Here is a 12,249-nt window from a genome sequence, read left to right as displayed (position 1 = left end):
CGGGGTGCTGGTCACTGGCTCCTAAAGATTCAGCTGTGAGGTCACAGTGCTTTGGGTGGGGACACCTCTGTGAGGTCACAGCCCCGCAGCCCACATGGGAGCCAGTCAGTGCTTGCCCTCTGTGTGCTGGTGGGAGAAGTTACAAATAAACCTGTGGATAATGAAAACTGCTTCAAAAAATTGTAGCTTAAACATCAAGTGAAATCGTGCACCAGCCTGGGAACCAGAACCATCCTTGTGGTGTGCAGCTGCAATCTTCCCTTCAGATACCTGAGGCAGACACAGGGTAAAGAAGCAAAGTGCTTTTAGTCTGCTTTTTCTTCTTGCTATCCTACTGCATTATTAGCTGGTAATAAATGAAACTTCCCTGGACCTAAACTGCTTTGTCTGGGACTGTAACTGTGAGCCATCTCTGTCTCCTTCTGGCACGTTGATTATATCACACTACCCCAAACCAAGGACGGAAGCGGCCACTGGATGGCTGGAAACATATCCCATGCTCCATGCCTCCATCCAAAACACTATCCTGGGCACTTGGCACCCTAGAAAGAATTCAGTCCAACCGGACTCATTTCTGAAATAAGCTGACCAACAGCTGTGCCAAAGAGCGTGGCTTTAAGTGGGTATATCGCATTCTCTGTCATGCTCCAGCAGAGCCCACACGGGGATCAAAGAATCACAGAATCACAGAAACATGAAATCACAGAATTGTAGAATCACTGAATGGTCTGGGTTGAAAAGAACCTTAAAGACCATCTGGTTTCAACCCTCTGCTCTGTGCAGGGTCGCCAGCCACCAGACCATGCTGTCCACAGCTGCATCCAGCCTGGCCTTGAATGCCTGCAGGGATGAGGCATCCACAGCCTCCTTGGGCAACCTGTTCCAGTGCATCCCCACCCTCTGTGTGAAAAACATCCTCCTAATATCGCACCTAAACCTCCCCCACCTCAGTTGAAACCCATTCCCCCTTGTCCTATCACTATCAACCCTCGTAAACGGCCATTCCCCCTCCTGTTTATACACTCCCTTCAAGTACTGGAAGGCAAGGAGCTCTCCCCAGAGCCTTCTCTTCTCCACACTAAAAAAGCTCAGTTCCCTAACCCTTTTTCACAGGAGAGGGTCATCCTCAGACCCTCCTCTGGATTCGATCCAGGAGCTCCATGTCTTTCTTGTGCCTGGGGCTCCAGGCCAGAACTCAGTACTGCAGATGGGACCTCACAAGAGCTGAGCAGAGGAGAACAGTCACCTCCCTGTCCCTGCTGGCCACCCCCTTTTTAATGCAGCCCAGAACACAGCTGCCCTTCCGGGCTGCAGGCACACACTGATGGTTCATGTCTAGTTTCTCGTCCACCAGGACCCCCAGGTCCTTCTTTGTAGGGCTGCTCTTAAGGAGATCTTAGAGAACTATAGAATCACCAAGGTTGGTAAAGATCTACAAGATCATCCAGTCCAACTGTTCTCCTGCCACCAATAGTTCCCACTAAACCACGTCCCTCAACACAATGTTTAAATGATCCTTGAACACCTCTGGGGCCAATGTCTGCACCACCTCTCTGGACAGACCGTTCCAGGGCCTGACCAGTCTATCGGAGAAGAAATATCCTGACAAAGAGGATCTTTTCTTGAATCCTAAAAAAAATTCCCTAACGTCCAGACTGAATCTCCCCTGGCACAACTGGAGGCCATTCCCTCTGGTCCTATCACTAGTAACACGAGAGGAGAGGCCGACCGTCAGCTCACTACAACCTCCCTTCAGATAGTTATAGAGAGCAATAGAGAGGTGTTCCCTGAGCCTCCTCCAGGCTGAACAGTCCCAGCTCTCTCAGCTGCTCCCCATAAGCTCTGTGCTCCAGACCCCTTGCCAGCTTCACTGCCCTTCTCTGGACATGTTCTTGGCCACCTGGGCTCACTCACTGATGGCTCATGTTCAGCTGAGCATCTTCCAGCTGCTCTGCCCCAAGCCTGTAGCGTTGCCTGCAGTTGCAGTGGTCAAAATGCAGGACCAGGCACGTGGTTGCACTGAACCTCATCCCATTGGCTGCTGCCCAGTGACGCAGCCTGTCCAGATCCCTCTGTAGGGCCTTGCCACCCCCAGGCAGATCCACACTTCCTGCCAACTTGGTGTCATCTGCAAACTTACTGAGGGTGCACTCAGTGCCCTCGTCCAGGTCATCAATAAAGATACGGAAGAGGACGGGTCCCAACAACGACCCCTGGGCAACACCACTACTGAGCGGTCGCCAGCTGGATTTAACTCCATTCACCGCCACTCTCTGGGCCTGGCCCTCCAGCCAGTTCTTTACCCAGCAAGGAGCTCAGATCTGCCAAATGGCCGCATTAGGGGATCTGCCAGTCAAGCCTCCTGTGTATGGTACAAAGGGATCAAGTCCCTGCAGTGCACTTGAACAACATGCTGGGCAAGCCGGTCAGGGTTGTTCCCGCCTCGGGCAAAAGCAAGCCCATCCGTGGGATTGCTTCTGCTCAAGGATCTGCATGCACTTGGTGGGAAATGTGGAAGGATGGGGATGTCCAGTGTTTACCTGGAAGAGGATGTGATGTCGGGGGAGAACAGCCAAGAATTTGAATTGTATGATGCTAGTTGCTATATAATGCCGCATATTATTATTCCTATGATTCCCATACCCCTCACTAATGGCATTACAGTAAGGAGTACCCAGGTTAAGGAAGAATGAATTCTGACAGAACCAGAAGTGGATTCAGCACACAACACTTCAACACCACACTCCATTCTATTAATCATAACTACTATTCTTTTCTCCCCTTCCTTGTTCTGCCTTAGTAAATAGTTTTTATCTCAACCTGCAAGTTCCATGTTGTTGTATTTTTCTGATTCTCTCTCCCATCCCACTGGGAGGCCGGGCAGTGACTGGGTGGTTTGTAGCTACAGGCTGGGTTAAACTGCAGCATACCTGGATCTCCCTGGCCTTGTGGCATTAGTGCTTAGTAAAGTCTCCCAGACTTGACTGTTGCAGAATTACTGAATCACGGAACAGCTGAAGATGGAAGGGACCTCTGGAGATCTTCTTGTCCAACCAGTCTGCTCAAGCAGATTGCACAGGCCCATCCCCAGGGTTGTCCAGAAACACTGTGTCCACTAATCAGACCTATAGGGAGAGAACACCTCTGCTATGCTTGATGTTACACAAAATGCTACTCTGGATGCTTCAACAGATCTTCAGGCTGATTTATACTAACAGCAGGTGCTATACAACTACCTATAGGTGTAGCTACTAGAAACTGGAGGCATCCTCACAATAGCTGCTGTATATTTGCTTTCCTGCTGGTAGCTGTTAGAGGATGCTCTCTGTATCTACTCTTAGCAGCAGAAGTGCCATCTGAGAGAGTGAGAGAGGTCATCTCAGAGGTTAGTAGATAATTGTGTGTCTCCAAGGCAGTTATACCCAAAGCCCATCTGTACCCTTGTGGGTCCTTGAAGTACCCTTTCCTCCTGCGGTAATCTATAGCATCTCGGAGGTGGATGTTCACACACACAGTGCAGTCCTCTGCTGGTCCTCTGCTGGTGGCCACGTAGAGGAGATCAATGTACCGTTCTTCTCTTTTTCCCACCGAGAAAGCCCCAACTCTCTGGCAGAGCTGGGAAGACCTGGTGCAGACCCCACCTGCTCAGAAGCGGGCACGAGATTACCTGGCCTCTGAGGCAGCCGTCCATCTGGGAGAAGGGTGATTCTGTGCACAGTGCAGTCCTCTGCTGGTGGGCGGCTGGAGGAGCCACCTGCACTGTGCTTCTCCTTTTCCCACCGAGGAAGCCGGTTCTGACTCTGAGTGGCCTGCATTCCCTCTGGACCTGCAAGCATTGTTACTTGTCAGACACAACTTGGTCTTCCTCTGCATCTTTTCAACACTGTTTGTCCTGGAAACTGCTTCTTGATTGTGCGAAGGCCTGGAGGATTTACCACTCTCCCTCGAAGGGGCACAACATTATGCAGCCTTAGAGGAAGTCGTCCATCTGGGAGGAGGATGTTCTCACACACAGTGCGTCCTCTGCTGGTCTGGCTTCCCAGCATTTCTCTTTCTTCCCGCTGTCTTTCAGCCCCCCCGAAAGCACATGGGTGCACTCAGACAATGTGGAAAGCATCCTGGGCATTGCTGACCCACCAACATTGTCCCTGTGTTGCTCAATGAAGTCCCCATTTGCAGGTGGCTGCATGCAGGTGCAGCTCTGTGGGGGCTACTCCATGGCCCCCTGCCTGCCTGGGAGCCCTGACAATCTGTCCTGGGGGCTGCGGGGACCACCAGCCGCCACCAGTGCCAGCCCTTCACTCACTTCTCGCACTGAGGGCAGAGCTCAGATGCTGGCTGGCTGCACTTCTGCCGTCATCTTCAGTAGTCAGACGTGAAGGTGCTGTTGCTGCTGGTCTCACTGTGCTGTGCACTTAGAGAACTACTGGTGCACATGCAGACGATCATTCCCACTGGCACCTCTGCTCCCACCAATGTACTGCCACCTCTGCTCGCAGGATGTTGTCATGTACAATTGTCCCCTGCTGTGGTGGCTGTGTGTAACAGGAGCAGGACCCAGCACGCCGCTCAGCAGCTCTTCCCTGTTGCCCCTGTTCCCTTGCTGCTCGTTCCAAAGACTGTCTGGCAGAGCTGGGAAGGCCTGTTGGAGACACAGCCTGCTCAGGAGGGGGCACGAGATGATCTGGCCTCCGGGGCAGCCTCCTGTCTGGGACAAGATGCACGGTGCAGTCCTCTCCTGGTGGCTGGGTAGAGAAGCCACCACCGCCGTGCTTCTCTTCTCTTTTTCCCTCCGAGGAAGCCCTGCTTGCAACAATAAATGGCCTACCTTATTTCTCGACCTGCAAGTGTTGTTCCATTTCAGAGACACAACTTGGTCTCCCTGTGTGTCTTCTGGACTGTGTTTGTTAGCAGAGCTGGCTGTGCTAGGACAGAAGGGGCCCTGGTTGACTGTAGTGTGTGATGGACAGTTGACAAACTGACCCTTCCCAGAAGTTCAGTATCAAGTCCCCACTTAATGGGTGGGTGTGAGGAAGAGCTGAGAGAGAGAGACAGATGCTTGTCTAAGAGGGGACTGTGGCTGAAATGTGATCTTCTCTCTGAGCGTGGTGGGAACACCCCTGCTAGTATTGCTGCTACTGAGGCAAGGAAGACATTTTCCAGGACAGTTTGCCTCCAAGAGCATGGCAGGAGGCTGGGACTGCCCTGATGCGCATGAGACTTGGGAACACACGGTGGCTCCTGCCAGATGTGTCAACAAAGGGGAAGGAGCAGAGCACACAGCCCGTGTACTGTGCAGCAAAAAGACCTGAGCAAACTTGCTTCAGCTCCAGTCACACAGCACACCATGATCTGTTCTCCCCTTCCCTTCCACAAGGCCCCTCACCCACCCCACTATCAGCACAGCACAAGCAGGGCGATTTACCAGCAGGCTTATGTGACTGCAGACATTTGGCATCACTACAGCTGTGCCAGCACCTTGTTCCCTGCCGGCACATGGTTTTGAAGGCAAAGTGCAATGCTCATACTGCAGGAAAGCACAAAGCTCAGGCTAAGCACGGCTGGCTTTTGGCAGGATGTAGAGTGAGCAAAGCCAACAACAGCCCTGAAAGCAGTGATCTGAAAGGTCTGGGCTCAGGAGCCTGCTGGCTGTCATATCCGAGCACCTTGGCTAGAGTAAATCTCATCCATCCCTTCTCCAGCACAGTGTGGCCTCCCATCCATGACAACCTCAGGCTTCTGTTGATAATGCAAACAGGACATATTGACCCCCAAACCCAAAGTCAGCTAAACCAGAAACATTGATGAGACCTCCAGAGGGGAGATTTTAGGGTCAAATAATTAATTTATTTACAATGAGGAGCACAACGTGGTTGAGGGGGGTGTTGGGGGGGAGAATAGGAAAAGAAATTTCAATTATCCTCTGTTGTTGTTTGGGAAAATAAACATTTTCCTGAAAGGCAGGTGGCATAAAATCAGGGGCTTTCCATCCAGGAGAGCTGCCAGAGGATCACTGGGAACCCTGTACAGATCAGGGGACCCAAGGAACCTGCAGCACCGACCATGTCCTCATCTTTGACCATGACAAGAGGGTGCATCTTCTTGCTGCAGATGAGGGGGCTTCTCCACACCAGGTAGCTGAGGTGCTTGGTGGCCTTCCCACGCATGCTTTGTCAGCTCATCCAGACTTCTCCTGGTTCTTCTTCTTCTTTGACCAGGAAGGCAGTGGAATCATCGTCCCTGGCAGTGTTCAGGTGGTGTCCAGATGAGTACCTACGAGATATGGTTTAGTAGCTTGTGGTGATGTAATGATGACCTTGTAGGTCCTTTTCAACCTTGTGATTCTATGATTTTAAGATTCCCACTCCTTTAATAGATTCACAATCCTGTCCAGGCTGGAGAGGACCTCAGGAGGTCTCTAGTCCAACCTTCTTCACAAAGCTGTGGCAGTGATGGTATCAAACCAGGCTGCTCAGCATTCTGCACATCTGAGTCTTGAAAACATCCAAAGTCAGAGATCCCACAACCTCTCTGGGCCCCTCTCCCAGTGGGTAACTTAGGGAATACCCTCAAAGTTAGCCCGTTCCTCCTGATCTGCACCTCCATTAAAAGCCTGATTCCATCTTCTTAATAATCTCCTCACAGCTGTTAGGGGGTCGTCTTAAGTCCTCCAGAACCATCTCTTTTCAAAGCTGAACAAGCCCAACTCTCCAGTCTCTCATCACGTGGCATTAACTGCAGCCCCTGTGTCTCAGTGGTTCCTGCAGAACTCTCTCCTGATTACTCAGATTACTGGATACAGTGTCCAGCCCTGGTGTATTGAGTGTTGAGAAGTGGAGAATATTCACCCTCTCCCCCACCCCACCTAGAGGTCAAAAGGAAAGAACTGAGCCCCTCTGCCTTCTCACAACCCAAATGCATTGCCAAAGCTATTGCTTAGACTGGCTTGAAATGAGGATCCACTAGCTCATCTGTTCCCTAAGAATCTCTGGGTGATGAACAGATCAGTACCAACTCCTTCTTTCTGCATTGCCCCAGAACTCCAAAGACAAAGATGTGTAGCAGAATTTTTGTAGATATGGAAAAGAAACAGATTCCCCAACACTTCTGATGACTGCAGGAATGGAGCAGCTACAGGATGCATTTTCTACAGAATCACTCGCAGAGCCTACAGCCAGAGGGAGCCATCAGATCAGCTTCTCACACCTCCTGGAGAGCTGCAGGCTGGAGCCCTGTTGAGAGCTGCGCAGATGCCTCCTCAGTGTAATTTCATAACCCTTTCCTTGCCCTTTGGAGCCAATAGATTTCATCTCTCTGTGTGGCTAAAGTGCATGAAGGATGCCTTGCACCCAAGGGGATGCAGATGCCTGAGCAGAGAACCTGGCAGAGCATCGCCTGAGAACACTAGAGAAATTCCAGTTGTATAACAAATAAATGTTGCTAAAATTCAGCCCATTCTTTCAGGACTATTGTGTACAATTCTTCTGGGCTGCTTCTTTTGAAATATTTGTCCTCTGTGTACATCATCCCCTCCTGTGCCTGATAAACAGGATAGCATCTTCCAGACTCACTTGCACTTTCCCAAACAGTGGATACAGACACTGCCTATCTTACAGTATCTTTGCTCATCAGGAAACAGTCAACAGCTCAACAGCATTTACATTTTTTTCCTGGAAAGCGACTGGTATCAGAAGCATGTCTATATACCGAATTCATAGAACTGCTCAGGTTGGAACCTGAGAACCTTCAAGATCATAAATTCCAACCTCAACCTAACCATGCAACCCTAACTCCAACAACCAACTGCAAAATCATGTCCCTGAGCACCCCATCCAGGTGGTTTGTCAATAGGTTGCCCAAGGAGGCTGTGGATGCCCCATCCCTGGAGGCATTCAAGGCCAGGCTGATGTAGCTCTGGGCAGCCTGGTCTGGTGGTTGCTGACCCTGCACATAGCAAGAGGGACTGAAAAGAGATGATCTTTGAGGTCCTTTTCAACCCAGCCATTCTATCAGTCTATGATACTATGACAGCAACCCAGCCACCTCCCCGCAGCACCACCTCCAGTGCTTAAATACCTTTTTAGTAAAGGGGTGTTTCTCCCTCCTCCCGGTTACACATTAATCCACTCCCGCTCAGATCATTGCTCCACAAGCCGCATCGCCTTAGTGGCTTTTTTCTGGACACGCTGCAGGGCCTCGAGGACTTTCCTGTTCTGAGGAGCATAAAAGAGAACACAGTGTTTAAGGGGTGTCCTCACCAGACCAGAATACAGAGGGATGCCCATTTCCCCGCTCCTGCTGCCCACGCTATTGCTGACATAAGGCAGGATGCCATCGGCCTTCTGGCTGTTGGGCTGCGATAGGCTGGACTGGGCCCAGCCAGTGGCCATTGGGGCTGCGGGCGTTGCTGACAGCCCGAGATGGGTCCCCGGCCTGCAATGTGCCGCTGCTTGGCACACAGGTGCAAGGGGAAAGCTTGGGCCTCCTCCAACCCACACGCACGTCCCAAGAGGACTTAATGGAACTCTGTGAGCTGGCCCTTACCAGGTCCTCCATTACGTTCTTCTTTACGTGACCCTCCCACAGCCAAGTGAATGCTGATGACAGAAGCTGTGGGCACCCACAGCCCCTCTGTCTCCTTGATGTCCGCCAGGGGAAGGAGGCGATATGGGGCCAGGTCTCTCCGCACTTCCAACACTGGTGATGTTGGCTTGGCAGCCGTCGTCCTCCATTGCCAGCACTGAAGCCGTTGGTGCTGCCTGTGTTGCTGCCTTGTATTCACCTTGGGATGTGCAGGAACCTGCAGGGCCACCTCTGACCGGTGCACGTGAGGACGATCAGTCCCACTGGCACCTCTGCTCCCACCAACTTACTGCCACCTCTGTTCGCAGGATGCTGTCATGTACAATTGTCCCCTGCTGTGGCCGCCGTCAGTAACAGCAGCAGGTCATAGCACGCCGCTTAGCAGCTCTTCCCTGTTGCCCTTGCTCCCTTGCTGCCCCTTCCGAAGACTGTCTGGCAGAGCTGGGAAGGCCTGTTAGAGAAACAGCCTGCTTAGGAGGGGGCACGAGATGATCTGGCCTCCGGGGCAGCCGCCCGTCTGGGACAAGATGCACGGTGCAGTCCTCTCCTGGTGGCTGGGTAGAGAAGCCACCACCGCCGTGCATCTCTTTTTCCCACCAAGGAAGCCCTGCTTTCAACACTGAATGGCCTACCTTCTTTCTTGACCTGCAAGCGTTCCTTTCCAGAGAGACCACTTGGTCTCCCTGTGTGTCTTCTGGACAGTGTTTGTCCAGGAAACTCCTTCTTGATGGTGCCAAGGCCTGGTGGATTCACAGCCCACTCTTGAAGGGGCACGAGATTATCCGGCCTCTGAGGCAGCCGTCCATCTGGGAGGAGGATCCTCTCACGCACAATGCACTCCTCCGCAGGTGGCCGGCAGACCTCGGTGGGATCCCCTGCTCTGCTGGCTGCCCTGCCACCGTGGTACATTGTCTGGGCTGGTTTTGTTGCCATCAGACCTGGCCGGCGGTGGGGCTGGGTTCTGCAGTCCATGTGGGCTCTGTTGTATCTTCTGGTTGAGCTCTGGACACCAGAAGAGCGGCAACAGGACAGGCTGCCACTCTCCACAAGCTCCTCCAGATCCCTCCAGGCAGCATCCCAGAATTCAGGGCCCAGACTGCCGATGTGCTCAGGCAGTGCTGACTGCACCAGCTGCTGCAGCTCCTGGTCCGCCTTGCTGCAGCGGTTGCATCTGGGGGAGCAGCACCGTGGCCCACGCATCTGTCTGTTGTCATCTGCAAAGCAGGGAGGGGACCTGAGCAACAGCAGGATGGGGATGCCCTTGGCCCAATCTGCAGAGTGCAAGGTCCTGCTCCAGGGCTGGGCTCCTCCCGTGGGCCTAGCACACATCAGGGCAATCATGTAGATTGGGGCTGATCCACAAAAGACTTACCTGACTCACGAGTTGATGCTCCGCGCTTGTTTTCTGGCTGGGCATTGGCAGAGCTGCAGCAGGACAGGCTGCCCTGCTCCACCAGCTCCTCCAGATCCCTCCAGGCAGCATTCCAGAAGTCAGGGCCCAGACTGCCGACCGGCTTACGCAGTGCTGACTGCACCAGCCGCTGCAGCTCCTGGTCCGCATTGCTGCAGCTGTTCCAGCTGGAGCAGCACCATGGCCTGCGCGTCTGTGTCTCAGCATCTGTAATAGGGAGGGGGCCTGAGCCACAGCAGGATGGGGCACCAGGGACAACCTTGTCCCATCCGGCCGACCTGCAGTGTGCCAGTTCCCAGTCCAGGGCTGGGCTCCTCCCATGGGCCCATCCCTGCCTGGCGTGAATCAGGACAAGGCTAGGGCTTGGTGCTGACCCACGGGACACTCACCTGACTTTGGTGCTGCTGCTCCTCTCTGCCATGATCTCCTCAGACGCAATAATAGCTTGACAGCCTGCAGGCACATGAATGTGGCACAGTGAGGCTCTGGGAAGCAGCCAGCGCAGTCGGTTCCAAATCCCCCAGCCCTGAGTCCCACAGCCCCATATAACCCCATCCTCAAACTCCCCTACCTTTAGGTGCCACAGGGTGTGAAGCAGAAAGACCCCGGCCACCAAAAACAGGCCATCCAGGAAGAAATGGTATGTAGGGACAAGAAAAACGCTGTTGTCAACCATCGCTCAAAGCCGGTCACAACCGCACTGAGAGAGGCGGGGTGCTGGTCACTGGCTCCTAAAGATTCGGCTGTGAGGTCACAGTGCTTTGGGTGGGGACACCTCTGTGAGGTCACAGCCCCGCAGCCCACATGGGAGCCAGTCAGTGCTTGCCCTCTGTGTGCTGGTGGGAGAAGTTACAAATAAATCTGAGGACAATGAAAAAATGCTTCAAAAAATTGTAGCTTACACATCAAGTGAAAGCGTGCACCAGCCTGGGAACCAGAACCATCCTTGTGGTGTGCAGCTGCAATCTTCCCTTCAGGTACCTGAGGCAGACACAGGGTAAAGAAGCAAAGTGCTTTTAGTCTGCTTTTTCTTCTTGCTATCCTACTGCATTATTAGCTGGTAATAAATGAATCTTCCCTGGACCTAAACTGCTTTGTCTGGGACTGTAACTGTGAGCCATCTCTGTCTCCTTCTGGCACGTTGATTATATCACACTACCCCAAACCAAGGACGGAAGCGGCCACTGGATGGCTGGAAAAATATCCCATGCTCCATGCCTCCATCCAAAACACTATCCTGGGCACTTGGCACCCTAGAAAGAATTCAGTCCAACTGCAAAATCATGTCCCTGAGCACCCCATCCAGGTGGTTTGTCAATAGGTTGCCCAAGGAGGCTGTGGATGCCCCATCCCTGGAGGCATTCAAGGCCAGGCTGGATGTAGCTCTGGGCAGCCTGGTCTGGTGGTTGGTGACCCTGCACATAGCAAGAGAGACTGAAAAGAGATGATCTTGGAGGTCCATTTCAACCCAGGCCATTCTATCAGTCTATGATAATATGACAGCAACCCAGCAACCTCCACGCAGCACTGCATTACAGCTGGGGCAGCAGCACTTTGGCCCATACATCTGTCTGTTGTCACCTCCAAAGCAGGGAGGGAGCCTGAGCCACAGCAGGATGGGGACACTCTTGGCCCAACTGGCTGACCTGCAGTGTGCAATGTCCTGCTCCAGGGCTGGGCTCCTCCCATGGGTCTAGCACACATCAGGGCAATCATGCAGATCGAGGCTGACCCACAAAAGACTCACCTGACTCTGGAGCTGATGCTCCGTGCTAGTTTTCAGGCTGGCCATTAGTTTTCAGGCTCCTGGTCAGCATGGCTGCATCGGTTGCAGCTGGAGAAGCAGCACCGTGGCCTATGCCTCTGTGTCTCAGCATATGTAAGAGAGAGGGGGCCTGAGCCACAGCAGGATGGGGCACCAGGGACAACCTTGTCCCATTTGGCTGACCTGCAGTGTGCCAGTTCCCAGGACAGGGCTGGGCTCCTCCCATGGGCCTAGCACACATCAGGGCAGTCATGCAGATTGGGGCTGATACACAGAAGAATTACCTGACTCACGAGCTGATGCTCCGCGCTGGTTTTCTGGCTGGGCATTTGCGGAGCTGCAGCAGGACAGACTGCCCTGCTCCAACAGCTCCGCCAGGTCCCTCCAGGCAGCATGCCAGAAGTCAGGGCCCAGTCTGCTGACGGGCACAGGCAGTGCTGACTGCACCAGCTGCTGCAGATCCTGGTCAGCATTACTGCAGTGGTTCCAG

At 53.1% G+C, this 12,249-nt stretch overlaps 1 protein-coding gene across 1 annotated transcript; it reads right to left on the bottom strand.

Annotated features, from left to right (window-relative positions):
• Nucleotides 1–5,825: 5,825 nt before the first annotated feature.
• Nucleotides 5,826–9,791, bottom strand: LOC146754162 (uncharacterized). The gene is made up of 4 exons (XM_085528698.1): nt 9,216–9,791; nt 8,545–9,034; nt 8,077–8,213; nt 5,826–6,273 (listed from the first exon to the last, which is right to left on the bottom strand). The coding sequence occupies exons 1-2, from the start codon at nt 9,781–9,783 to the stop codon at nt 8,931–8,933; spliced, it is 672 nt and encodes a 223-aa protein (XP_085384824.1). The 5' UTR covers nt 9,784–9,791; the 3' UTR covers nt 5,826–6,273; nt 8,077–8,213; nt 8,545–8,930.
• Nucleotides 9,792–12,249: the final 2,458 nt, after the last annotated feature.

Source organism: Coturnix japonica, chromosome Z (genome assembly GCF_054131305.1).
Source record: "Coturnix japonica strain WE chromosome Z, WE-NBRP24, whole genome shotgun sequence".
In the NCBI taxonomy this organism is placed as follows: domain Eukaryota; kingdom Metazoa; phylum Chordata; class Aves; order Galliformes; family Phasianidae; genus Coturnix; species Coturnix japonica.
This window is presented reverse-complemented; position numbering and strand designations above follow the sequence as displayed.